Source organism: Oxyura jamaicensis, chromosome 23, assembly GCF_011077185.1.
Source record: "Oxyura jamaicensis isolate SHBP4307 breed ruddy duck chromosome 23, BPBGC_Ojam_1.0, whole genome shotgun sequence".
Classification (NCBI taxonomy): Eukaryota; Metazoa; Chordata; class Aves; order Anseriformes; family Anatidae; genus Oxyura; species Oxyura jamaicensis.
Genome location: NC_048915.1, coordinates 4,602,880 through 4,630,281, shown reverse-complemented (window position 1 = coordinate 4,630,281; position 27,402 = coordinate 4,602,880). Strand labels below are relative to the sequence as shown.

At 44.3% G+C, this 27,402-nt stretch overlaps 1 protein-coding gene across 1 annotated transcript in view; it reads left to right on the top strand.

Moving 5' to 3' along the window:
* The first annotated feature begins 33 nt into the window (after positions 1–33).
* The window catches only part of AGO3 (argonaute RISC catalytic component 3), a 39,188-nt gene continuing 11,819 nt past the window's right edge, over positions 34–27,402 (top strand). The window contains exons 1-18 of the mRNA XM_035345676.1: positions 34–198; positions 7,716–7,887; positions 11,950–12,070; positions 13,017–13,225; positions 14,334–14,470; positions 17,082–17,216; positions 19,441–19,528; positions 19,669–19,816; positions 20,109–20,228; positions 20,639–20,761; positions 20,981–21,114; positions 21,539–21,723; positions 21,996–22,155; positions 23,349–23,439; positions 24,271–24,465; positions 24,802–24,936; positions 25,538–25,639; positions 26,976–27,175. Coding sequence (XP_035201567.1) covers positions 180–198; positions 7,716–7,887; positions 11,950–12,070; positions 13,017–13,225; positions 14,334–14,470; positions 17,082–17,216; positions 19,441–19,528; positions 19,669–19,816; positions 20,109–20,228; positions 20,639–20,761; positions 20,981–21,114; positions 21,539–21,723; positions 21,996–22,155; positions 23,349–23,439; positions 24,271–24,465; positions 24,802–24,936; positions 25,538–25,639; positions 26,976–27,175 — 2,474 coding nt within the window. The 5' untranslated portion in view covers positions 34–179. The remainder of the gene's footprint in view (positions 199–7,715; positions 7,888–11,949; positions 12,071–13,016; positions 13,226–14,333; positions 14,471–17,081; positions 17,217–19,440; positions 19,529–19,668; positions 19,817–20,108; positions 20,229–20,638; positions 20,762–20,980; positions 21,115–21,538; positions 21,724–21,995; positions 22,156–23,348; positions 23,440–24,270; positions 24,466–24,801; positions 24,937–25,537; positions 25,640–26,975; positions 27,176–27,402) is intronic.

Sequence of the window (27,402 nt, the reverse complement as noted above, 5' to 3'; positions counted from 1 at the left end):
GGGGGGGCCGGGCCGCGGCCTGCGGCCTCCGCCGAGCGGGTGGGCCTCCGCCGGGAGGGGACGGGACGGGACGGGACGGGAGGCCGGGCCTCCGCCGCCGGGCCGCTGCCGCCGTCGCCCAGCATCGCCCCGGGGCCTCCCGAGCCCGCAGCCCCCAGCGGCTGCGCCCAGCTCCATGCATGGAAATCGGCAGCGCAGGTGAGGGGCACCGGGACCTGAGGGGGACACCGAGCCCGCTAGGGGGGCACCGGGCCCGGTAGGGGGGCAGTAGGGACCCCACCCCGTAGTCCCCCGGTGGTTTCGCGGCACCCTGGGGGGGCTGAGGGGGGGCACCGAGCTCTGAGGGGGGTGCTGGGCCCGGTGGGGGGGAACTGGGCCCGGTGGGGGTACCGGGCCCGGTGCGGGGGGCAGTGGGGACCCCCCCCCCCGGTGGTTTCGGGGCGTTTCGTAACGGGCCGGCCCCGCGGCAGTGCGGCCGCCTTGCATAACGCCGTGCTGTGCTGGGGAGCTGGGCTTTGGGCGGCACCGGGGGGGGGTCACCGGGCACACCGACCTGAGGCAGCTCCCGGTGGCTGCACCCCCAAATTCCTGAGGCTTCCCCCACCCTGAGGCTCCCCGCACGGAGCCGTGGCGGTTTGGTACGTGAGGGTCGATCCCGGAGCCTTCCATCTCCTCCGTCAGTCACCGGGCCTTCTGCCACGGAAAGCCCCCCCCCGGAGCATCCCCAAAGTGCTTTAAACGCGCCCGGAGCACCTGCCGCCAGCTTCTAAAACGTGCCCGGAGATCCCTCGGAAGGACTTCTGCTCCGTTTTATCAGCGGTGCGAGGAGAGCTTGGATCCGGGCCGCGTTTGCTCAGCGCCGTGTGAGGCAGCGGGTGGCAAAGGGCACGTCAGCAACCGCGTGGGGCTCCGTGCCCCAGCCGGCAAAAACGTGGACGTGGGGCTGAAGCTGGCTGAGCAGGACAAGTGTTTTCATCCCTTCGGGTGTAGGAAGCTTTGGTATTTAGGCAGAGGGTTGAATTAAGGATTTGGCCCCAGAAGCTTGCCATCTAAGCTGCGTCCTCGCTTAGTGAGCTTGGGTGATGGGATTGGAACCGATTTAGGAAGGTGCAGGGTGGTAGCAGCCCTGCGGAATTCAGGTGCTGTGCTAAAAATCTGTGTGTGTTGAGTAAACTTCAGTGATAACCTGGTATCGTTCGAGTCATCTCAAGGTACAGATGTGCCAGAGTGGCGAACAAATGTCTCAGTTTTTTCTTTCATATGAGTTTCCCTTTTGGAAGGCTGTCACGTGCTGGATTTTAGCAAAGTGCATCATGAGACAGCGTTCCCGATGAGGTTAGTCCGCTAAGGGTTGTGCTCAGCATGAGGGACGTTTCTCTCCGTGTCTGCTCTGTAACGAGGAAAGGGTTTTGTGCTTCGTTAACATTTGAGGAACCTTTTGGCCATCAGGCACCAGCGTTGGCACAGGAGGACACAAACGGTGCGTGGCTGAGCGCAGAAGGGTTAAAGTCCTGTCTCCTAAGGGAGGAGGACGCCGAGATGTGCGTCCTCCGTGCGGGGAGGGAAGATAAGCCGCGTCTCCGGCACGAAGTGGGGAAACACAGGGCTGTGAGTGTTCCTGGAACGGGGATGGAAGGCAGCATGGTGGAGCTGAAGCGGAGCTGCGGGCAGCTTCCTGGCTGTGTGATGAGCGTAGCCTCAGATCTGGAAAGTGCCTCTTCCAGACTAAATAATGAAAGTGGCTCACAGCAGGGGGAGGCTGCGGCTGCTCGGGGTGCAGTTTGTGGTGAAATCAAGCAAACGGTGGAGTACCAGCAATAAACTTGGCTGTAGAGAGGTGAAGGAAGTGAAAACAGCTCTGAGATGGCTGGAATTCAGTGTCGGGCATCGCGCTTCCAGCAGAGGAGCGTTGTGAACCTCCCCAAGGCAGGTGTGGGCATTGCACCCCTGCTGCCATGGCATCGCCGGCACCCTGTGGCATAACGAGCCCGAGGACTGGAGCACTGCCTCCCTCTCCGCTTACGCTTCGTTACTCCTTCCTCCAAAGTTCAGAGCTTCTGTGTGAAATGTGCCCTCGTTCTGTTGACTCCGCTACGGAATGTTCCCAGTGAAGCACTGCGGACGTCTCCCATCGCCTGCTCGCTTTCCTCTCCCAACTTTGGGCAGACGCAGTTCTGAGAACTGGGTGTTTTCTCTCTGCGTGAAGCCTAGCGACTTGGGAGGACCATTAAAAGCTGCATGTTTGTGGGTGGAGTAGAGGAGAGCAGGGGAATGAATCATAAGTGCCTTCAAAAGTTACTCTTCCCCAGAACAACGCATGTGATGTGAGTTAGAGTGGAACCTCGCCTCTGTGCGACTGGAGCCGTTTGAATCAGAGCAGGAGCTCCACAAATCTCTCCTTCCTCGGTGGTTTAACTGTCGGGGGACTTCCTGAGCTAATTTCCCAGACAAATTCAAATAAAAGGACCGGGCTAGAAGGCTTGTGTGCTTTTCAACACATCCGGTACGCGTTGAAGCAAGGCGCTAATCAAACAGCCATCTCCCCCTCGCCCCAGCCGGTTCCTGCAGCGAAGGATTGCGAGGCAGCACCCACCTGGGGCCTTCGGGGAACCTGAAAGCTCAGCCCATCCGAAACCCCGTGTTGGGTCCGCAGTGAGAGGTAGCAGGGTGGCTTGCCAAGCGATGGGAGATCTCGATAACTGAAGTCGTTTTTCTTTTGCATTAGAATGGGTTGTGTAACCCACCTGTCACGGAAAGCATTCCCCTCTTAATTAAAGAAAGGGTTATTCTTGGACACAGCCCAGTTCGGTTCTTCGTGTTCCTCAGGCACAGCTCCTCGTTTCTTTGTACCGTGGTGCGTTTCTCTGAAAACAGTGAGATCAGTCATTAATTTATTGCTTTTAATTTTGCTCGCACGCGAAACTTCTAAGGGGTGTTAAGTCGTTTTAGCGTCACGTTTAAAGAAGTTTTGCTCGGTGACTATAAAATGTATTTTTATTTCCTGGTAGCACGGTTCCAAATCCGGCAATACCGCGCGTGCCTCGGATCTGCCGTGCCGCTCTCAGATATTCTTCAGGCGGAAAACTGGAGAGGGGGAGCTGCGTGCGGCTCAAACCTGAGCCCAAGGTGGCAGGCGGGTGGACGGCGCGTTTCTCCCGCTCAGTGATCGCAATTTGAAGTTAGGGACTGCTTTCAGGACAGTAAGTAGGAACGCAGGAAGACAAAACCCCAGCGCCGTTGGGACGCGCCGGCACCGCGCTGGCGGGGTCCTCGCGCTCTCCCTCCTCCTCCAGCCCGTCGCTGTGGACACAGCACGGACAATCGGCTTTTTGGAGCTAGATGCTCTCTGCCCTTAGATGTTTTTCTTTAGCAGGAGTTTATAAGCATTTGTTATCTCGTAACTGCTTCCAGAACCCTTCGCTGTCGTCTGTACCCGTGCTGTGGTGGAACAAGCCCGCGCGCTGCTGTTTGTGCGCTTGGCTATCGCTGCGCGTGGCGTCGAAACGTTGGCTTTTGATGAGTTTTAACACGATTTCTTATCTGAGGCCGGTAAAAGAAAAAAGCCGAGCCTAAACTGCGAGCAGGAATGCTTAGAAAACCTGGATTGCATTACTCATAAATAATGTAATGCCACCCAGAGAGGTTGCTGCCGCAGAAATACGGCAATTCAGGATTTCTGGCATAAGTAAGGAGCCTGGTTATTGAAACCAACGTTTACATGTAATCTTCCCTATCTATTTTTTTTTTAATTTAGAATTAACTCATCTCTTGCTGGTGACAGGATTTTCTCTGAGCTCCGTAGGTTGGGCCTCTGAGCCCATACAGAAGCTGGGGGCCTCTGAAAGAGAACTTTTTTTTTGTCTCCCCTCTCTTCAGAGAGCTTTCTGCAGCGTGCAGGCTCCAGCTGGGGGATGAGGTCGGTGAGACCAGTCTGCCTCGTGCTCCTCAGCTGGAGTTTCAATCGTCTTTTCCCTGTTAAGTCCCGTCGTGGTTTGTAAGACCAGGTAGTCACCCATTCGGTTAGGGATTCAGAACCGTTTTACACACAAATCTATGCGGTAGTCATCTGTTCATATTCTTTAATTTTGTAGTGCTGAAGCCCACAGTAGGACAAGGGATAGTTCCTTGCTGGAAGCTTGGCGCTGATTTCTGTTCCTTACAGAAGGGATCACGCAGGAGATCGGTACGTCCCGTGAGCGTCCTGCTAAGCGGGGCTCTGCCTCCTGCTTGAACGCCGCCTCGCGTTCCAAAAGCTGCACTTTTCCCCAAAACGGTTTTATTGAAAGAGTTTGGAGGTTTCTGTGCCCGCGCTTTCTGTTCAGGCAGGGTTGTGCCTGGGTCCCCGTCTGGTTGCTGGATCCAAACCGTGTTTTGGGCGCGAGCCAGACGGGGTCTGAACCGCCAACTGTGCCGCCAAAGCAAGCGCCGCTGGGTTTTGTTGCTTGGGCTCTGTAGTAAATCCGTACTTCTAGAGAAGAGACTGTCGTGATTCAGATCCTGCCCGAGCCACCGGGGTACTTCCACGTCGGTGTGGCACGTGGTCTGATTTCAGAGGGAGTTTCCAAGCCGTGGATCTGAATCCCGACGAGCGCAAACGTGGGCAGTTGGCAGGGTCAGCTGGGGTCAACGCTTCGAGGGGCCGGCACCTCCGCCTGGACCAAACTTGTGTCCAAGCCAGAAACCCCGGTGTTAACGTTACTCCAGGCTTCAGCTCTTTGAGGAGCAGTATCGGTGTGACTTGTCATGAATAATACTTGCTCCGTTTTAGCCATTTTCTGCTTTCTGGTGAATTATTGTGGTATTGGTAGGGGTGGCGGTGGGGGGTGGGTCCCGGCAGGCTCTGCTGTTGCCTCTTACCGAGCCTCCTCTTGTGAGAGGTCTTCCAGCCTTGAAGGATGCTCATAAATAATGCCTCCAACAAATGCCACGAGCGGTGATTTATAAATCAATATACCCTCGGGTCCTGAGGAGAGATTCTCGTTTCCTGGTCTGTGTTCTTACCACGTGGAGGCTTAGTTAAATGTTTCCTCTGCAGCCCGTCCCCGTGTTCCCCAAGTAACCGCGCACTCCGAAGGTTCGCGCTACCCAGGGGCAGGTCTTCTGTCTGCTTGAAGCTCGTGGCTGCTGGAGGCTTCCTCCCTCACTGCAGAAAAGCCTCCCAGGAATCCGTCCGAGGCTCCAGGTGTACTTTAGGTGTTCGTCCTTCCTTGCTCTGCAGTGGTGGGTCACCACGTTTTGTTACTGCCTTCCATCCGCAGCCCTTCTTGTGAATTGACTGGTGTCCCAAACAGACCTGATTTCTTGGATTCTTTCATGGATTTGAAGAGCACTCTAGGAACGGGTTCACGTTTGGTGCTGTAGCAATAGACAAACCTCGTGCTGGAGCAGCAAAAACCTCTGCCCTCATCCTCCGCCGTGCCGCAGCAGTGCCATCGCGGGCATTTTTCAGACTTTATGTTCCTATGGATGGATGGCAGCAGAGCATAGCCCTGCTGGCCCTGCTCAGCGCAGGGTGGGTAACACCACAGCTCACGCTTTTGGTTTGCCCGTGCCGTGCCCAAGAGCATCCTCTGGTGTTTGGGCGTTTGCCTCGAGGGGCTTGGTTCGTGGCTTCGAAGGCAGCACCACGCAGCCTTTCAGAGCGCTTTGGAAGCGGGGTGCTTTTGAGGAGGTCCTGGTGTGTTTGGGCAGCGAGCACAGAGCAGAATTACAGCTTATTACAGAGCAGAATTCTGTTTCTAGCAGGCTTTCCCCAGAGAGCCCTTGTACCACACAGAATTGACAGCAAAATCAGCTGAATTTTGCGCATAGACCTGCGCCATATATTTATCACCCCCTTGACTCGATTCCTTTGGGCCACATCCTGGCCCTGGCCGCTTCCAGGCGCGCCCTGCCTGACGTCGGTCACCAAACACCGCTCCCCTCTTCCAGGGTTTTGCTCTTGTGCAGTCGAACACTCGGATTTAGTTCGCGTGAGCGAAGGGTGAACAGCGGGGGTAGCGCTCCCTGCCCCCGCAGCACCTGCGGCCAGGATGACGGCACCTTTTTAACCTTACCTACATTTCAGCAGTTGTATTCGCATTTCCTCCGGTTACAAATCACGGTGCGCATGCTCTTGGAAGAATAAAACCAGTGATCGAGTCCTTGGTGTCGCTCAGATGTTTCGTAGTAACTTTTCACATACGCTTATATCCTGAAAATATCTGGGGAGTGAATTGCAGAGCTGCCTCTGCTCGTGTCGTGGTACCAACGTGAAGGAAAAGTTGAAGAGAACAGATGCCTGGAACAAGTTTGGCATAAGCAAAGTCTGTGAGGGTGTTTCAAACGATGCCTCTTGTTTTATGTTTTTGTTTTATCTCAGGGCTCGGCGCCAACCCACCCAGAATTTTTTGGTAGGTTTCGGGGCCGAGCCAGACAAATGTTACGGTGGAACTGGGCTTTGATGTTCACCTATTCACCTGTTCTCGGTCCGCAGCCTCAAGATAGCACGGCTTTTTCCAGGAATGGTGGAGATTAATCAAAAGGCAAATAAGATGTTTTTACCAGCACTTGACATTTCGACTCTTCTATGAAAATGAGTGGGCAGGAATTGCTGCCTGCGTCACTGAGTAGGAGTGGAGGGGAGAACTTCTAACCGATGTGATCGAATGCTCAGTAAATCATGGCATTTGTGTGATGAGTAATTTTAAAACTCGAAGCAACTTGGACTACAAAGCGTGTTGTTTTTGTTGTTTCCTGAATGGAAAGAGGTATTTTGAAGGGGCGATACCGGCAGAAATTCTTGAATGCGGACCGTGTTTACTACTGCGACTGGTTGTGTAAGCCCTGAGTAACCGGGATCTGGAGCTGAGGATCCCTGACTAAATGGCACGGAATAAATGGGATGGATAACTGGGTGAGAACGTAACACGTTACCGGCTAGGTGCCTTTAGATAACCCGTGAAACGCACATCTCTTACTCTGGATTTTGGTGGTTTCGCTGAGCAGCTGTGGGTGTTCTTTGCTGAAGTCTGAGTGGTGAGGGGTTTACGGCTCTAGCGTCTTAACCGGAGTCTTTCCCCTTCAGGCCAGGCGCTTTTATCACTGGAGTTACACAGGAGGTAATGGTTTTGTTCTTCGTCCGTTTTCAGCCAGCGCAGTTCAAGTACGATGTCTTCTCAAGCTGTGCTCACAGTGAAAGTAAAAGCTTGTCGCAAACAGCACAGGCCCGGAGCTGCAGCTTTGCCGTTACTCGGGTGTTCAGAAAAGGCGTGCGAAAGCTGGTGGTTTAATGCCAGGCTGACCTTCCCCAATAAGTGTTACGAGGAAAAGCACACATTTCTGTTGGTCTAGGACATGTCCCGATCTTACTCATGCTGATCACATCAGCAAAAACTGATCGGTAAGAAATAATCTAGTGGTGAGTGGGGGGATGGAGGGAAACAGGACAAGCGTTAGCTTGGAACTTAACGTTAGCGTGCTCTTTGCTAAGGCTCGTCTGCCCTTCTTCGAGCGTGCTAGCTCTGCTCCCTGCCTGGCCTTGCATGAGTTGCTTCAGGGAATTAAAACTGAAAAAGAAAGTACGTAGTAAGTCTCGATGGGACACCAGCACACGTACCTGCCAATGGAAGGAGCCTTCCGTATTTTCAAACCGCCAAAAGGCGAGCAGGTCCTACCTCTGCAGCGCAGCGTTTCGTTGTGCCCGTCTCCTCATCTGTCGCTTTTCTCTTTTGCAGGACCCGTCGGGGCACAGCCCCTGCTCATGGTGCCCAGACGTCCTGGCTATGGCACCATGGGCAAACCCATTAAACTGCTGGCCAACTGCTTCCAAGTTGAAATCCCAAAGATTGATGTCTACCTCTATGAGGTGGATATCAAACCAGATAAGTGTCCTCGGAGGGTGAACAGGTAAGAAGGTGAAATTTGTCTCCTAAAGTATTCTTGTCCTGATGTTTTTGAGCAGAGGGAGCTACTGAAGTAAACGCAGTCTGTGTAGCTTAAAGTCTGAGCACCCATAGAGCAGGTGAGAGTTGTGTTCTGCTAGGCTACGTGCACGTTCTCACGGCTCTGCGAGATGGGTGCAGACCCTGCTCCAAGTTCTTTTGGTTGGGTTGGGCGCTATAAAGCGGGCCAGCAGGTAGTGGTCACGGTACTTTGTGACTGGTTTGATGGCAACCTCTATTCCTCAGGGCATCAGAAATACGGTGTAACTGTAGGCCGTGACTCTTTTTAGTAGAAATAGTGGCTACTAAATCATTTCCGTTAGCAGGTATCTGCTCCTGTGGGCGTTTTTGTCCTCGGCTGATACAGAGATGCACTGCAGCATTGGTTAATTCCCAAACTTGATTCATATGGGATCGGAAGCTAGTGTCTGAAAGCCACCTCTGTAGGTGTGGGAGGAGACGGGAAAGCTGCTGGTGGGAGCAGTGCTATGAAAGCGCTGCAAACAAGCTAGTTTTGCCCTTGTAGGAGACGTTTCATGGAATCAGCATTGTGTTTTGAAATGATCAGGCTTGGTTTGAGCTCCACGTGTGTCCTCTCTGTTAGAGCATTTTGTACAGTGCACTGTACCTCATCTTGTTTTCACAGCTGCTGGGACTTAGGTCGATTAAATCCCTTCCTACTCCTGTATTTCTGCATTGCTGGTTAGATGGAGAGAATATTTCCATGCTCTGGATCCCCACTCATTTGGTGATCCAACAAATTACCCATTTTGGGTTCTTGATTCTTCAGCCTTATCGGATTGCTTGTATAGCTTTTTATACGTGGCCTTGGTATATTTTGTCCTAAACTTTATAAATTTTGGTAGCCAAAGAAGCCCCTTTGGACAGTGCTGTAAATTGAAAGCCTGATATTAGAGCTATAATAATACCTTTTTGTTTGTAAAAGATGGCAACCTTTTGTATCTCCTGTATTTCTTCTCTGCATTGAATAACGTTTTAGGCGGAGTTACTTGGTCGTCTCTTGTGAAATCCATTTCGTCAGTTAGAAAGTTCAGCACAGCTGAGAAGCAATCTTTTCCTCTTTCATCCGTGAAACCCTGGATTTTGCATTTTAACAATAATACGACGCCAGTGCCTGATTCTGGCTGGGGATTTTTCCCCCTGCTAGCTGGAAACTGCAGTTATGAAGGCTATGGAAATGCCTACACGAAATAAGAATTAAAAGGAAACTAATAAATTGCTAAAATAGGGGTATGATAGTCCTGTGTGAATTAATATTTAATATAATCTCACTGTTATGAAAAGTTAATTTACTGTATTGTTAAATGAAGAATGCTCGTGAAACCATGGGCCTAGGAATACAAAGAAAATACAAACCACTCTAAACTGACTTACTGGTTTGTATGACTTTCAGATAAATGCCATTTCATTTAAATCTATTGACTAAAAAGTCTTTTTCGCATGGAAATGCGGGATTAAAATAGACTAAAGGAAGCTTTAAATCAAAGCTATCGGAACTCTGATCACTCATGCAGGCAGGGTCTGTGATTCTCTGTGTAGTAAGGTTTTTCTTTAAAAGTGGGGGAAAAAAAAAACTACAGATGCTTGAAAATAGTGAACTTGAAATGGTTTTAGGATAGCAGCTAAGCTTGATTTAAAAATAAATAAATATTTCCCTTTCATGGCCCTGCTTGGAGGGTAATTTCAAGCTTGCTTCCAGAATTAGATCTGTTTATCAAAGCTCGTCTTGGTTGGCTATGCTTTGGATAAATGCCGTGTCTTCTGAAATTTTCAGCTTTTGTGGAGAGAGGCAAAAGTATTGAGTCTGTAAAGTAGTTCTGCGTGAAGTTGTAGATATTTTTGCATAGTAACAATGATTTCCTGAAGGCTGTTTGCAGCTGCTACACCTTTGCACGTACCCTTGGTCTCAGATTGTCTGATTTAATAGTCATGTTTACAAATGATAGACTTAATTAATTTGTCTTAATGTGATAGCAAACAGTATGTAAAATGTGACTCCTATATAACCTGTAGTTTAAAATCTGAAAGCCGAGGGTAAGTCTTGCGTGCGTATTGTTTTATTTTTTCCCCCAAGTAGGGAACCATGAAATTGGTTAAAAATAATCCTACTTTAGCAACTTTAATGCATGTAACAATGTAGGAGATGTTAGTTAAAAACTGCAAGAGCTTGGATGAATGAGCCCAGCAAAAGAATATGGTATCTGCAGAGGAAGTGCCTCTGAGAGGGCTGTGGGTTATGCAGAGAAGAATGGCTTTTGTTAGTCTAAATTGAAATCAGCGTGCTGGACTATACATCCTTTGAAGAATTTTCATAGAAATATGTTTTCCCCTTTCTCTTCATGCTGTGACAATTACTGCTGGGAAGTCGGTGGGTTTCCATAGCTCCCGAAATAGTTTCTGACTGACATCTTGGCTGCCTGGGTTGGGAATAAATAGGTTTTTAAGTCTAATTTTTGAAGATTTTGCTGAACAGCTGCTGCTTTAAAAAGTCACCTGCACCTTTGCTAGCTTCAACCTGTATGGAGGCTTTAAAAACTTGAGTTTCTCTTGTGTTTCCTTTTCCCTTTCCTTGGCAGTGATGTTCTTTACCACTGTTTCCGTTGTGTCGTAAGCTGGAAAGCGGAAGGCAGTAACGCCTTGCCTTGAAGCTGTCAGTCTGTGCGAGAGCAGGAGACGACTCTGGCATGAGTTTTGTTTCCCAGAGCCTCTTCCTTGTCCCTCCTGCTCTGTTCCTGGTCCCTAATGTGCATCCATCTGCGTTTATCGTGGGTCGTGCGATGGAGCTGGCGCTTACAGAGAGCTGCTGCTGCACGCGTAGCACCGTGCGTAAGGGAGCGGGGTGCCAGAGCATTTGGGGGCTTGGGGGCAGAAGGACTTGTGCCAGAGCACAACCGAGTACTGAGCAGACACGTTAAAGCAGCTTTAGTATGCTCTGCTTTTGGCCGGTGAAAGGACTTGGATGCTGAGACTCAAGTGAGCTCAGATGAAGATCTTCTCCAAGTCCCAGCTGAGAGGTGAAAGTGCTGCTCTCACCCTGCTTGGAGAGGAAGCTGGTGTTTGTTGTCTGAGGGCTTTAGGCTAATGTTGCCGGGTCAGGAAATGGTATGAGTAAGCTTCTGTGTTGCAAACGTGCTAGTTACGTGTATGCTGAAGAAGGAAAGTGTTTAATTTCTGTAGAATAAGGGAATTATGACACGTTGAGACAATTTGTGGTGCCACTGAAGCACAAAGAATCCCCAATGAGTTCCAAACGTGAAGGCATGTTCCAGGCAGAGGAATTGCTGAAGTCTCTTTGCATCCGATGTATGCACTACTTGCGTTGAGAAGACTTCTTTAACATGAGATGAAAATTGGGTGGCTTCTTCAAGTGTAAGTTCAGTGCTCGTGTCTCTCTACAACGCGTTCCTATTTTCTTATTGCCACCAGCTCACAGTAAAGTTAGGAGAATCTAACTATGCAAATTTGATCTTTACTTGATTTTATTGAAAAATCTGATTGTTAATGACAAAGGTAAGACTTTTATTAGGCCACCTCAGGTTTTTTTATAAAACGTAGGCAGAATTCAAAACCTGTTAGCTGAAGAGCAGATGTGTGTTACTGGGTACAGGGTACAGTTCATTTGTACGGTTTCCATGGGCTGGCGTTGCTCTGTACCAGGTTTTCATAACAGCTTGTGGGTTTCTTCCGAGGGAAGTGCATCCTTGCTTTGGCTATAAAGGTTATGGAAAGGCCTCAGCCATTTCTGGTACTTTCTGTATGATTTTAGCAAAATTACTTTCTGGTACTTGAGCATTTGCACCGATTGTGATTTGATTTTTGTAGCGTTTTTCTGTTATCGTAGCTGCAGCGTGCGAAGCACCTTTCGGGAATATCGGTGGGTGTTGTATAATCGACTCGAGCGGTGTGTTTATTGAAACTGCCTCGGCAAAAGACAGCGTGTGTGGGAGCCAGTTCCAGCATGAAACTTCTCTGAAAACATTTTCAATGTAAATATCAACTTTTCTAGGGAGGTGGTGGACTCAATGGTGCAGCATTTTAAAGTGACAATATTTGGGGACCGTAGACCAGTTTATGATGGGAAAAGAAGCCTTTATACAGCCAATCCACTTCCTGTGGCCACTACTGGGGTAAGACAACTGGAAAAACAATGGTACTTGTAACAGCTGCTTAGAAAAGCAAAAGAAACAAGCTCAACTTCTAATATTGCTGAATTCAGAAAATATCTCAAGGTATCTGTGCTGAAATAGTCCTTTTAATGTATTTTCTGTAAATTCCAATATATGTAAATATATTACATACATATTAGGTAAATATATTACATATATAGCATGTCATAGTTGCATTCAGAACCTCCCCTAGAACTTAATCACCTCTTTCTCCAGCGTAATCTATTGAACAGTTTTACAGACTGTAATACAGCTTACTGTGAAGTACTGTTAATAAATTAAACTACAGTTTCTTTGGAATGAAGAGTTTTCTAATTCAAGATGACAGTTCCATGAACCACATCTACAGTTCGCTTTATTTAGTGCATTGAATTATGTACTTCATCAAGTGTGCTATATCCTAATTGGCTCGGTTTTTGATTCTCTGGCCCGTTTATGGGAAGGAGTGAAAATACCTGTCCATCGATCAAAACGAATGGAGTCTTGGTGTGTTGTTAAAAGCAGATCCTGAGATCCGTCCTTTTGCAGGGACAGCAAATAATGAAGTATTCAGTTTAAGTCAAGAATTCTGCATCTGATTTTTTTTTTTGTATCTTAAGGATGTTTGGTGTATATGTAGTGTTAGTAACTGCATTTAAACTGTCAGACGTAACTTCTGGATAAACCTTGCAGTCCAGCTCTTATCTAGGTGTATTTCAATATAGGTATCTAACAGATTAATAGGGAGTTTTGAGGCAGTGATACTTGCAAAGTAGATCCTCCTTTCCCAGCTTTCCAGTTCAATAAATACAAAGTAGGTGGTTCTGCTCCAATACTGCCTCTGATTTCAGGTGTTAGAGGTGACAAACGAATCCTAGCAAACTCAAGAATTAAACAGTGACTTTCTTTTTTCCCCTCAATCACCCAGGTGGATTTGGATGTGACATTACCAGGAGAAGGTGGAAAAGATCGTCCCTTCAAAGTGTCAATAAAGTTTGTTTCTCGGGTGAGCTGGCACTTGCTGCATGAAGTTTTGACAGGAAGAACCTTGCCTGAGCCTCTGGAACTAGACAAACCTATCAGCACTAACCCTGTTCATGCTGTCGATGTGGTGCTACGACACCTACCCTCCATGAAGTAGGTTCACTGTCTTCCTGCAGTCTGTCTTTACCTGAAGTATCCCCACTGGGAGACCTTCATCCCGGTTTTTTCACAGGTGAAAAAAAAAATGATCGTACCCTCATGCAGCACACCTGATTAGTAGAAGTATGTATTTTTGTAGACATTTAAACTCCAGAGCAGGTGATGTGTTTGTTTGGAAAGATCAAGAAACAGGAGATGCTTATATTAGGTCTTAATTGCAAGACGGAGAGTTACAGTATGCTAGAGCACTGCTTTCACATCTTCTGTTCAAGATCCAACAAATTGCATACACGGTGACTATCTAAAAGCATGAGTCTCTAGTTCATTGATATGCCCATCAATGGTGCATGGTTCTCATGATTTAAATATGCTGTTGAGACTAGATCCTGTCTTAACCATGTCTGTTATTCTTGATCTCAGAACCCTGAAATGTTAGAGAAGGCCATCTCAATTTTTGCCTTCCTTGGGCCTTGGAAGTTACTTTCGGATTGCTGGCTTTACCTTACACTGGTGTTTTTCATTGGGTGTCACTGACTCTTAGAAATGATCTGTGGTTTTGTGGAAGCCAGTCTTCTTCAGCTACCCAGATCCTAAGGAAATGTGAAAGACTGTTGTGTCTGTACTAATGCCTGTACATTTGGAACGTAAGGAAGCATGGAGGTTTGTGGACTTCTCTTTTCTAGTCAAAAAGCATTAGTTTCTCTAGTTCTTCGTTACCACTGCAGTTTTAATGCAGTGTACACCAAGAGACATAATCAAATGTTCTGTAGTAAAACGTGCAAAATGATATTTGAAAGTCAGTCCAGTATATACAATGCTGTTGTACAGAATCTGTGCTGTGATGGAAGTTACATTTAATAAAGTGGAAGATCAGAAAGGAGAAGTAAACATCTTGCAAAAACTAGTAAGCATTTTGTCTGAATTTAAAAACACTGCAATGGAAACACCAGCATTCAGTGTATTGTTTAAACTTGACGCCGATCCCAGTGCACAAAATTCCAAAAAATAATAATAATGCTGTGTGTTATGATCTCTTAAGACAGTTTTTGATCTTATATTGGAAAAGTGATAGCATAAACGTGTGGTCATCTTTTTTGGCTAGGTATACCCCTGTGGGCCGCTCCTTTTTCTCAGCTCCGGAAGGCTACGATCACCCCTTGGGTGGCGGCAGGGAGGTCTGGTTTGGATTCCATCAGTCTGTTCGGCCTGCCATGTGGAAGATGATGCTCAATATTGATGGTGAGTTGGGATTCAGAGTTGAGAATAAAGATCGTAACACTTGCCTCTAAGAATATGTGACCTGGAAATGTGTGACCTGGAAATTCAATCTGTTTACTGTCATGTGCTTGTGTTTATAATATTAAAACTTAGGTAACAGAGTAACTTCTACTGCGTTCTATACAGAAGGATTTAGTAACCGGGAGCCATCTACGATAATTTCTTGCCTTTTTTGTAAAGAAGAGTTAAAATAACTTGGGGTATTTTGCTAGAATTTGTACCAGAATAAGCAAACTCCCAAACTTTAATCTCTTTGCGTGCAAGGGATTTTCATCTGAAAAATACTTGAGTCTTATGGCTCGGTTTAAAGATTTAGTATGTGTAATATCCTTATAAAATGGAACGTTAACTGTAAAGGCAACCTGCTGCAGGAGTTGTAATGACAATAGTTGAGTGAGATTGTAATAATAAAGTGTATCCATGCATACTTTGGCTTTCTCTTCAGCCAATTCAGACCAGACCTCTATGGCAAAAGCTGCCTAGAATCCTGGTCTTTTTTTTCATTTTTGTTGTCATGCCAGCGTTTGAGCAGAAGTTTACCTGCCATATTAAAAAACAAAATCCTTTATAGGGAGAAAAGGCCTATAAAACAAGCACAGCTTGTTTTCCTTCTTCACTTCTGTACTGGTGCATCCACAGAAGACAGACAGATTGCTTAACATGGCTCTGTGCAGCTGTCCACAGTAGGTGGTGTTCAGTGCTTACAAGGAAACTGTAAAGTGTATCACAAATACTTATGTAAATAGGGCTAATTAAGGTGGGCTTTCTTATGCTAAATCAGGTCTGCTTTGCTACACTTTAAGTCCCAGATGAATGTACTTGAGATCAGCTGGTGCATGTGCCAGACTCCTTGTGTCTGTAGGCACTCCGAGTCTGCCTGGTAGCTAAAGCCCCTATTGAAAAATCTCAGGGTTTGAGATGCAGGTGCTGCCTAAACCTTTCTGTAATTCGCGTTCTGTTCTCACTGCCTGTTTGAAATGCTTTCTAAAACCAATATAAGTAGCCTGACTTCTTGAACTTGGTTAAACACTCCAAGTCAGGTTGTGTGTAGAGCCTGTCTTAAAGCGTAATGAAAATGTCAACGTAATACTGAGCTTTCATAACAAAAACGTGCGTGTCCACTGCTGTGGTTTGCCTGAATTGTGAATGATACTCATTTAACATCAGATCACAGAATCATCTAGGTTGGAAGAGACCTCCAAGATCACCGAGTGATGGGCTGGCTCTTTCAAAATTACCATTCAGAGAGCAACTATGACTTAGTTATTCTTTGAAAAAGGAATGTAAAAATATTTCCCGTTTGAGAAATAACCAATCCTAGCATGTGTGCAAGGTACTGAGATAACTCCTGCTCAAGGAGGACAAGAGTATTAATTTATACCAATTTATGATGCGCTGCGCCATTACCTTCTGTTAAAGTAGTTTTTTTCCTGTCAATGTTAAAAAGCATAGTAATTATTCTTGCAGTAGAACCTTTTCAGTCCTTTCTGGGAGTGAGACACTCAATAACTTTATCTTAAAGACTTTCACTAACTTTGTCGTTAAGCTACAGTTTATAGGCTGATCACCTGATGTTGTGGTTTAGGCTGTAAGGATTACATTCAAATCCCATCGTGTGATTTATTTTTTTTTCTGTTTACCTTCGTGCAAGGTTCGTTGCAAAATCACTTTCTCTCTCTGTATCGCTTTTGCTGCTATGGGAGACAAACGGCGCGCTGCCAGCCGCTGGGGGTGTAAGCTATTTGTGTTCATTCAGTAGTCGGCATCCGGAGGTGGTGGCCGGCGTGCGTCATGCGAAGCTGGCAGCCTGCTGCAGTGACACACGTCTGAAGAATGCTTGGTTGTATCAGCACAGAGATGTGGTGGTTTGGGTACATCTGGGAAACTAAGAAAGTGCTTGTCCACTATTTCACTTCTGTCGTTGCTATTTAAAGTTTGAAACATATGGATTATCTTCTATTAGAGCGGTAGCCTAGTGCTACTTCACATTTCTTACTAAAAGGTGTTGTTTCAGTCGCTTATAACTTTGCTAAGCACATAGTTTGTGGTCTTCCTTCTGTGGAATGAGTCAACTGTCCTGCTTAAATACAGTATGTTGTCACTTAGTGTGACTGGGGAGTTAGTGTGCAGGGAGGGTAGGAGATAGTGGTGGATCAAGGGCTGCACTAAGCACTACAGTAACAAAAATTGTGCTTATGTAGCTAGCAAATACTCAAGTAATTGAGCAGACCTCATATCACTGACAAAATCATCTTACATATTGCTTGTAGCTCGATACAGAGTTGACAGAGAATGTCTCTTTGGGATATTACAGCTCTCTAGAAATAAATGTTACTTGGGGAAAAACCCTTCCAAAGCCCGGAAATGCAAAGTAGTTGTAGGATGATGGTACTGGAGACTGATGTGTCACCGTGGGTTTTGTTTGTGTGTTTATTGCAAACCTTGCTAATCTGTTTTAAAAGTGAGTGCTGTACAACAAACATCTTGTTGGGGATTAGTTGGAATTCATTTATCTACTGCTTAACAGCCTTCTGACTTGCCTTTTTTACACGTGATAATGTGTTCTTTTTAGTTTCTGCCACTGCCTTCTACAAAGCACAACCTGTAATTCAGTTTATGTGTGAAGTTCTTGACATTCATAATATTGATGAACAACCAAGACCTCTGACTGATTCTCATCGGGTAAAATTCACCAAAGAGATAAAGGGTGAGTAGAAATGTAACTGTTCTGTCCCAGGTAACTCAAGGGAATTCCAAGAATTTGCTCTACCTGGAAACCTTCTAGTTAGCACACATCAGAAGGGCCCTGGGACTGCTAGGAGAATTGCAGTACATGTTTGTAGTTCTAGTCCTGAACGAGACAATGTGGCTCTGCAGAAATGAAAAATGAGAGATGTTCCCAGTGGCTTAGAGAGGAAAGGGCAAGTGTGTTGTTTATTGCCTGGTTAGAGGTAAGTGGCTGTTGCCTGCTGGCTGGCTAACCTTTTAGAGGCAGGGGTCGTCAAGGCCATAGTGGTATTGTGCTGTAGGTCTCCCGCTGTTTAAATGCTGAGGTAAAATGAACATTGATTTCAAAGCAACATCATTGATTCTTTGAGAGTATGCTATTGCAGTGACTACTACTTCTAATAACTGATTGCCTTATGGAAAAATAAGTACCACTTGATAACTTGCAGCTGAAGGCCAAATTCCATTCCAGAGTATTGCATAAGCTACTGGTCAGAGTAGTTTCACTTAATACACGCTACTTTTCTTTGTGTTTTCCCATACCCTTTCATTCCAGTGTAATTTGCAGAGAGAGAAGCCTTGAAAAGAGTTCAGCTCTTCAAAGCTCTGCTCTGAAATGCTTGTGTTACCTGATGCAAGACAAGGCTGTATTGAAATACTGGCCAGCAAATAATAAATCTGAACTATAGTCATGGACTGATGTGATTGCTCATGGAATAGTCATTAGCTGGGGAAAAGAAAAGAAAAAACAAACAAACAAACAAAAAAACACCTTTAAGGAAATATTTATAGTAGTTCTAGTGTGCTTCCTTTTTACATTTGTCTGTCTTCATTCTGGAAGACCAATAACTGGAGAATGAGAAGCTGCCTCTTCTCATGCCTCAGACACTCTGTCACCATAGTCAGAAAATATTAAAAGGTTACCTTTGCTGTCAATATTTATTTTTATTGCTGTAGTATCAGGGAACTCCAGCCAAGGTGTGATTATGTATAGTGAAACAAACCCTGCATTAAAGAATTTGCAGTTTCTGTGAGCTCTGAGGGAGGGTAGTGTTGTCTGTGGTGTCACAGCAGATTAATGACAAAGCAGTGAACGGGTTCCAGATATCAGTGTATTCACAGTGCTTCATGGCTCATCTTTTGTATTTCCTTTTTGTGCTATATCAGGTCAATGGTAGCATTTTTTTGGTTATGCCATCCTCTAAGTAATACTGGTATTAATGTTGTAATTAGTGCTGTCAGGAATCAGTGAAGCACAGTTAATGCTTCTCTGGGATGTCTGTGTACCAAGTAAAGTGGTCGTGGTATCTCCTCTCTGGGACTAAGGGACCTGATTTGATCCGGGGTATTCACTCTGTGGTCTGCAATCCACATGAGCCTTGACAGGACGAATCATCCTGCTTTCTCTAAACCTTCTGTTAGTGGACTGTAGTGGAATAATTTGGGTAGGAATGCTGTTTTCAACTGTCTTGTCTTCCGTGGGGCTAAGGAAAAGCGTAACAATGTGGCTGTGCTATGCAGCACCCGTGTGATAAGCTCAATACTTCCAGCAGAGGTTGAGTCTACTCTGTGTACACTACAGGCAGTCAGTGCTTGCAGTTTATAGAAATAACTGCTGAAAATCTGATGAGGCTGCTGTTGCTGCTGTCAGTATTTACTGTGGTTAGACAGTAATGTCTGGTGAGCCTGTGGCATATAGGGTGGGTGCTTCCAGACCAGATCTTCAGCTGCTCGAAAGCTAAAGGAACTTGGTGAAAAGTACAGAAAATTATAGGCTGACTGTGGTTGCAAGGCTAGGAAAAGTGAACATAAGGGAGAAATCTGCCTTTGCCCTTTTAAATTTATTGGAACTGCTGGTTTTAAGGGAAATACAGCACTGAGAATGAGAACAAAAGGATACAGTAAAAACAGCACTCTCTGTCCGAGGTTAGTCATATGTCTGCTAAATGAAACTGCAACGAGAAATTCAGATGACATTGAATGTTAAATATTTTACATTGATTTGTTTTTGAGGAAAATACCTGATTAGTCAGAAATCCACTTAAAATGAAAGCAGGATGTTTAGAGAATAATAACTTTTTGTTCTGTGCTGTTTGAGCTCTGACCATGACAGCTACTGGATTAGAACATACTCATAAGAAAACTTGTCTCCTGTGAAAGCTTTTGTGTAGCTATGACATATTTTTTTTTGTATTTCTGTGCAGGTCTAAAGGTAGAAGTGACTCATTGTGGAACGATGAGGCGGAAATACCGTGTTTGTAATGTCACAAGAAGGCCTGCAAGTCATCAAACGTAAGATGCTTTTTGTCAGAGCATAAAATGTGTAATAGCTTGGCACTGAATATGTAATGGGATCTAATATTCATCTGGGGGTTGTTGATACTTGCCAACTAAGCTTTTGGTAAGTTTGATTAAAATATATCTCTCTTCAGCTTTCCTTTACAGTTAGAAAATGGACAGACTGTGGAGAGAACAGTAGCACAGTATTTCAGAGAGAAATACAACCTTCAGCTGAAATATCCTCATCTTCCCTGCCTACAAGTGGGACAGGAACAGAAACACACCTACCTGCCTTTAGAAGTAATGAATTTATTCTGATAAATCAGCTCGTTATTGGTAGGCGGTATCTTTTTGCGAGATGTAAAGAAGTAGTGCACTTTGTAGTGCAAGCATGTTTGCATATTTACATATTCTTTATTTCCTTATGTCTTATTTTACCATTAACTACATTTTTAAGGAGCTTTAAAGATTAAACAACTGCACACTTTTGCTTAGCTCTAAACGCGTTGGAGGTGTGTTTTGTAATGGTAGCATAGTACTGTACATGTATCGTATCTTGGGATCTGTTTCTAAATGTGGATTTTTCTTCAAGGTATGTAATATCGTGGCTGGCCAGCGGTGTATCAAGAAGCTAACAGACAATCAGACATCAACTATGATAAAGGCCACAGCAAGATCTGCTCCAGATAGGCAAGAGGAAATAAGCAGATTGGTTAGTTCTTAAATTTCAGTTTGGTGTGACCTTACTCAGTAAATGACACTGGACTAAAGCACACTAATGCCTTGACCCCAGCCTGACAATTATTTTACTGGATCACAGCCTGCTGCTTATTTGCAAAAAGTCTCTTATGTTGTGTTCTTCAAGTCACCTGTAGATTTCCTGAATGGGTGACTGAGTGTTTGACTGCTTTCCTCAGTACAAACTTAAATATTTTCACCAAAGAACGCCAGCGTATATCTTTATCTTTTTATATATCTGCCGCTGAATTCAGTCACTCTAAACAGTAGTGTTTTAGCTGACTTGAAATGTAAGGCTTGAATATTTTTAGTTCAATATTCTTATAAGCAGATCTGAAATGGTCTGGTTTTGAGCTGACATGTAACATGTAAAAACTCTTCTAGGTGAGAAGTGCAAATTACGATGCAGATCCATTTGTTCAAGAGTTCCAGTTCAAAGTCCGGGATGAGATGGCCCATGTGACAGGGCGTGTGCTCCCAGCTCCAATGCTGCAGTATGGAGGACGGGTGAGGTTTTGGGGGGTTTAATTTTGGTTCTGTTACGGGTTTCAAAGAGTGATTTCCCATGCACGTTGACAATTTTAACCACTTCAGTTGCCTTGTGCAGCACAGGGATCAGAATTCAAATGGCAAGCTTTGTTTTTTTCTTACCCTAAAACTGTAAATAGCGTAGGCTTTCTCATTTTCATTCACTTGCATGTCAGTGTGTTTCTTCTGTTTCCACAGAATCGAACGGTGGCAACCCCAAGCCATGGAGTATGGGACATGCGAGGGAAGCAGTTCCACACTGGTGTTGAGATCAAAATGTGGGCTATAGCTTGTTTTGCAACGCAGAGACAGTGCAGAGAAGAAATACTGAAGTAAGGCATGTCATAGTTCAGGCTTTGGACAGTTCTCTTAATTAAACCATTTTGTAAAAGCACGAACACAGCAAACCTAATGAGCATTTTATCTGGCTTTACACTTCTAAGATGTTAGGGAGAGAATTCAAGCTGCTTCCTTGCTGGAAGCTACAGTCAAAACACTGTTTCAGTCTTGTGACATTGCTGCTTTGCATTTTAGCATCTTGAATGGAGTACTAGAGGCCTCAATGTTTTTTTCAGTTCTGGCCTATGGTATTTTAAAGCTGTATAGCCGTCATGTAATGCATGTTTTAAAAATGCTGCTTTGAAGGTTAGGTGGAATCCTTTTCTCCATTTGAGTAACAGTTCTTCTGCCCCCTTTATGCTTTGGTTGACGTGTGCTCTTGCTGGTACAAAAACCCAGTAAACTTCTCATCTTTAGGGGTTTTACAGATCAGCTGCGCAAGATCTCCAAGGATGCAGGGATGCCGATCCAAGGCCAGCCCTGCTTCTGCAAATACGCCCAGGGTGCAGACAGCGTGGAGCCCATGTTTCGGCACCTCAAGAACACCTATTCAGGGCTTCAGCTCATCATTGTCATCCTGCCGGGGAAAACACCGGTGTACGGTAAGGAAATACCTCTGTATTTACCTGTTTGGTCAAGTATCATTCTAACAGATGCCCAGCACGTATTAGAAAATTCTTCAGGACCATTCTTTAGACATAAGAAACCAATGCTTTGTCTGAAGTTAAAATAAATTGGAAGCAATTCTGAGCATGCAGCTAAATTTGTTATTTTGTAGAGTATCTACATTGCAATTATTATGACGTAATTTAAGATGAAAACATACCAGTAGTTTCAAGTGGACTCAATTTGCATCCTAATATTTGTTTCACAGCGGAGGTGAAGCGTGTGGGAGATACACTATTGGGAATGGCCACACAGTGTGTTCAAGTCAAAAACGTCATTAAAACATCTCCGCAGACCCTTTCAAACCTGTGCCTGAAGATTAATGTTAAATTAGGAGGAATCAACAACATCCTTGTACCTCATCAACGGTAAGAATCTTTGTGGAGACTCTTTTGGGTTTTGTTTTTAACAAATGTGGTTAAGTTTGATATTTAGCATCCAAAATTTAAATGTACCCAAAATTTAGTTGGAAGTATCCTTCTGGAAGTATGTGAGAATGAGACAATTAAATTTTTTCTAGCATGGGCCCTGAATAGTTGTTGGCCTGTGAACTGTCTTGTTTTTCCAGATGTTTGATCGGTATCAAGAATTTGAAGAGCAGCTGCAGTTCTAGAGATGAAATATTACTGCAGTTAGAAGTTTTCTGCAGATTTAGGAGTATGCAACACATCATAGAGAGATGTAACTCTTGGTTAGCATACCAGTGTGCTGCTAATAGGGGTAGAAGTATTCTGAAGGCATCCTACTTTTCCCACTTTATTAGGCTAAGTAATTCAGCTCACACTTGTTTTTTTTTTTGCACGGGTAATCTCTGTGCTCTGTTTGTGCTTATGTTCCATTTGCTTGGAAGCCTTCAGTAGGGTTGTAAGTCCAAGCCAGGCGTCCTCCCATCTTTCTTTCCATGCTTCATTCTGAAGAAGCACAGGTCTGTCAGTCCTGAAGACAAGAAATTCTGATGGTCTCTAAGCATTACGAGAGCATATCTATTCTTCAACAGTGGAAATGAGCATAATGCAAGCCAGGAAAACTTAATGGAGAGCAAGTCTTAGGATTTCTTTCCCGAGACTTTCTGAAACCTTGGAATCAGTCTAAACGTGAAGCAGTGGCACATGGAACACATTTTGAAGGCACTGGGAGATGATCCTGCTGCCTTATATCCTGTAAGCCAGAATAACGTGTGTGCTGCTGCACCCAGCCATCTGTTGCATGGCTGATAAAGCACTGAAGCAGTGCTTAGCTGGCCTCACAGCACAAGTGTAATCAACTGGTAGAATAATAATTTCTGTAAGATACTGTCTGTAAAGGTGTAGCTCTTTGGCTTTTCTCCACTGGAATCATGCTGCAGTTACATGGCAGTGTGATTTGGAATGACCGTTACAGCGTTGTAGAAGTTTACATCTCGTGCACAAAGATTTCATTGTTTAGGTTTGGACGGAGTACCTGATAAGAAAGTCTGTGCAGCTTAGCTGAAATAGAAACAAAGCCCCATATTGAGCAATAACCTTGCACCAACTGTTCATCTGCAAGTGTGACTTAGCACTTTTTTTTTTTTCTTTTGAAGACCTTCTGTGTTCCAGCAGCCAGTGATCTTTCTGGGAGCCGATGTCACTCACCCTCCTGCTGGAGATGGAAAGAAGCCTTCCATAGCTGCTGTAAGTTTTATTAAATCAGCATTGTTATTTCGTCTTGGGTAAATGTTAGAATAGTAAACGCACCTATGGCTGTCAGATATCTTTCAGGGCTTATGCCAGTTCTTTGGTACACATTTCCAATATTATCAGAAATCGCCTCTTTAAAAGGAAAACACCACTTGATACTTTTTCTTAGCATTTTATTTTTAAATTGGGGTAAAATAGCAGTCATATTAAATAGAATAGTCTTGCAGAAATACTGTAAAGGAAATAATGCAGCTTTGAGATGTTTGTTAATAACATTGCATTTCCGAAAGAGGAAGGCTTAATTAAGGCCTAGTTTGGCATGGTTATTCTTGATGTGTTTTAACTCTTATGTTGGTATGGTCCCACCAGCGTGATTGTTGGATGCTTGCTATGTGGGCAGTCCATTGCTAATTTGTCCCCTTGGTATTTTACTTGTCATTGATTGCAGTTATGGAAACTGCCTCTTTGCATTAAGTAACTAAGGCAAACTGAAATGTTTCTCCATGTAAAAGGCGAGAAAACATCAAAGGAAAAAAGTCAGTTTATTGATTATAATAGTACATGTCAGTGTACTGTCAATAGAGGGGAAGACTCTAGGCAGATAATTTCTGCAGATGTGTTTCAGGGAGCCTGGAGGGCAAGATACATACCTCTATTCAAAAGGTATTATACCTGTACCTACCACAAGTTCCAGTTAAAATGTTACTGTAATTATTTTTAAAGCAAGCATCTTTTACTTGAAAATTCTTTTCTTGGCTTTTTTGCTATTTCATTTTTTTTATAGATTGATCTTGTAGCTTTTAGTCATGTAATGTTCCCCTGAAGGTTGTAGGTAGTATGGATGCTCATCCAAGCCGGTACTGTGCCACAGTGCGTGTTCAGCGACCCCGGCAGGAAATCATCCAAGATCTGGCCTCCATGGTTAGAGAGCTTCTCATCCAGTTCTACAAGTCAACACGGTTCAAGCCCACGCGTATTATCTTCTACAGAGACGGGGTCTCTGAAGGACAGTTTCGACAGGTTGGTTCATCTCTTGGGTTTTTGGAACACCTATATAATTCCTGTCCTGTTTGAATGAGCTGTACTGCTTATATTTGTACCAAGATATCACAAAATAATTGAGCCTTTTTAGGAGAGATTTTCTTAAGTATGTTTGGTTAGAAAAGTTGCACCTTCTTTCCTGTCTGGGAAGAAAAACTCTTGCATCTTGGGAAACAACATATTTCTTAATACACCCTAAGATTAATAATTGTGTGGCAAAGTTGAACCTAGGGTTAACTACGAACTACTTATTAAGAATTTTGTGTAGAATACAACATGACAAAAACCTAAACTATTCTGTTCATGTGCTTGTAGGTTTTGTATTACGAACTGCTAGCCATTAGAGAAGCCTGCATCAGTTTGGAGAAGGATTACCAGCCTGGAATAACCTATATTGTGGTGCAGAAACGACATCATACACGATTGTTCTGTGCTGACAGAACAGAAAGGGTAATCGTTGTCCTATCTCAGTACAAGCTTGATGTCAAGCACATATACTGCTATAGAAAACATTGGCATGGGCTTCTCTGTCAATCTGATTGTGTTTGCATCCAGGGAAGGTGTTGAATTGATAGGCACAAAATGTGACACCAAATTGGAAAATCACTGACCTTTTTTAAAAAAAGGCTTTGTCACAGTGCCCGTTGGTACATTTTTAACAGTGAACTGTAACTACCTAAAGCCAAGTCTACAGCAGTCTTTAATCAAAGAAAATGCAAAATGATGGAATCCTTAACACTTGTGTTCTGAATGAGTCAATCCTAACTTAAGCTCACAGTTCTAAACGTAAATGTGTACACAGCTTTTTCTGGGTTTCTGGCATTGAAGGTTCTGAAGTTCTGGTTGCTTTATTCCGTGTTGAGATGGTAAAGAGCAATACAGTATCCATGTCACACGTTCTAGATTACCGTATTGACACGTTCCAGACAGTGCTAAGGCAGTTCTTTCACTGAAATGCTGCATGTCTCAAATGCAAACTTGTATTTTTAATTATAGTTGAGGTGTATAAACATCTGTTAGCTGCACTGTTTTTAACAAAACTTTTATTTAGGTTGGACGAAGTGGCAATATTCCAGCTGGAACAACTGTAGATACAGACATTACACATCCATATGAGTTTGATTTTTACCTCTGCAGCCACGCTGGAATACAGGTATGATTGTCTTGTAAGTAAGTGTGAATTCAGAACGTTCTCATTTTCTCCTTTTGTGACAAATGTACTTACAAACAGTTCCTTACTAGGGAAATCCAACAGTGTGGTGGTATTGCCAACAATACAAGGGAGAATCAACTTAATGACAAAAACTCTGTCAGGATATTGGTTAAAAATGGAAGAAGTTCACTCTTTTTATCATTCTTCACTTCTTTTTATCATGTGATTCTGTGACCTTGTTGTTGTAAGCTCTGTTTAGTCTAAGTAGGCAAGTTTTTTTTTCTTGTTTGGAATCATTGCAGTGTTTTTATTCAGAGATCAAAACATCTACTGCTTTTCTCCTTACACATTTATGCCAGGTCTGGCCAAGCTAGTTTTTGTCCCCTTTGGAGGGAAAAAAAAAAAAGTATCAATACAAGTTGCAGCAAAAATGTCAAATGTAGATGTAGGTGCAGCTCATTGTTATAGCAAGCCACAAGTAAGTCTCTCCTAAACTGAGATTATATATATACTTAGGGGAATAAAAGATTTCTAGACTGGCTAAAATACAACTATGGACATAACCTGGTTACACTGTAAGGTGCATACACTCTAGTGCATCACATCCTTTGAGGGAGAAGCAGGAGGGAAGAGGAGCATTCATTTATTCCAGAGCAATGTCTTCCAAAGTAACTGCATGTCAGTCATTTAATGGAGAATTTCCAAGAGCTCTTAAGAACTCTGCACAGCATTCAGTGCTTGTTATGGTCTGGAAGGAATTGTTGAGGTAGTAATGGTGAAAGTCAGCGTGCATCTGGTTGACGTACAAGTATCTATTTCAGCATAATGCCAAAGAATAATTGTAACCCTTAAACCTGTAGGCAATGTGACACTGCGTAGAAGCAAGGAAGTGTACGTTTTACATAGAACTCCCTAGGTAACTTCTGAAATACTGGAAACATTTCTAGTCTTCATATTAGAAGTTAGGAAATGGAAAGAGTTAAATGCAACAATTATTTCTGTGAAATTTCTTGGTGAGAAACAGTTGTAATTGAGGGTGGTTAAGAGGTGGTGTAATCAGTTCAGTCATGTTGGAAGCAGGCTTCAATTGTTAAGGGTTACCTAAAAGGTATGTGGGCTTTGCACAAGCAATGGTAATTGAAGTAATATAATGTGAACAGTAGACATTTATTAATCTCTACATACATTTAGGGCTGACATAAGCCTGAAATTTCCTTGGCTGCTGTTACCGAGGAATTCAGACTAGACAGTCTGGCCCTTTCTCAGCTTAAAAATCTGACTTGATTGTATGGGGAAAAAAAAACAGCTAAGTGAACTGATGTTCCCTTCTTCTTAGGGTACCAGCCGTCCCTCACACTATCATGTTTTGTGGGATGATAACTGTTTTACTGCAGATGAACTTCAGCTGCTGACTTACCAGCTCTGCCACACGTATGTGCGCTGTACACGATCAGTTTCTATACCTGCACCAGCGTATTATGCTCACCTGGTAGCATTCAGAGCACGATACCATCTTGTGGACAAAGAACACGACAGGTAAAGAAAAATACACGTGCTTAAAGTTTTTGTCCATGTTGATCTCTACTCCGTTGTCGGGCATAAAGCCGTCTGACTATAGGTAATTACCTCTCATTTTGCAGTTAATTTGTGTTAACTCTGTGACTAGACTTAAAGTACTAATTCCTGACAGCTAGTGCTGAGTATCAGACGAGGGGGTTGGTGGATTCGACTGAGTAACACTCAGATTAAAAGAATTAAGTATA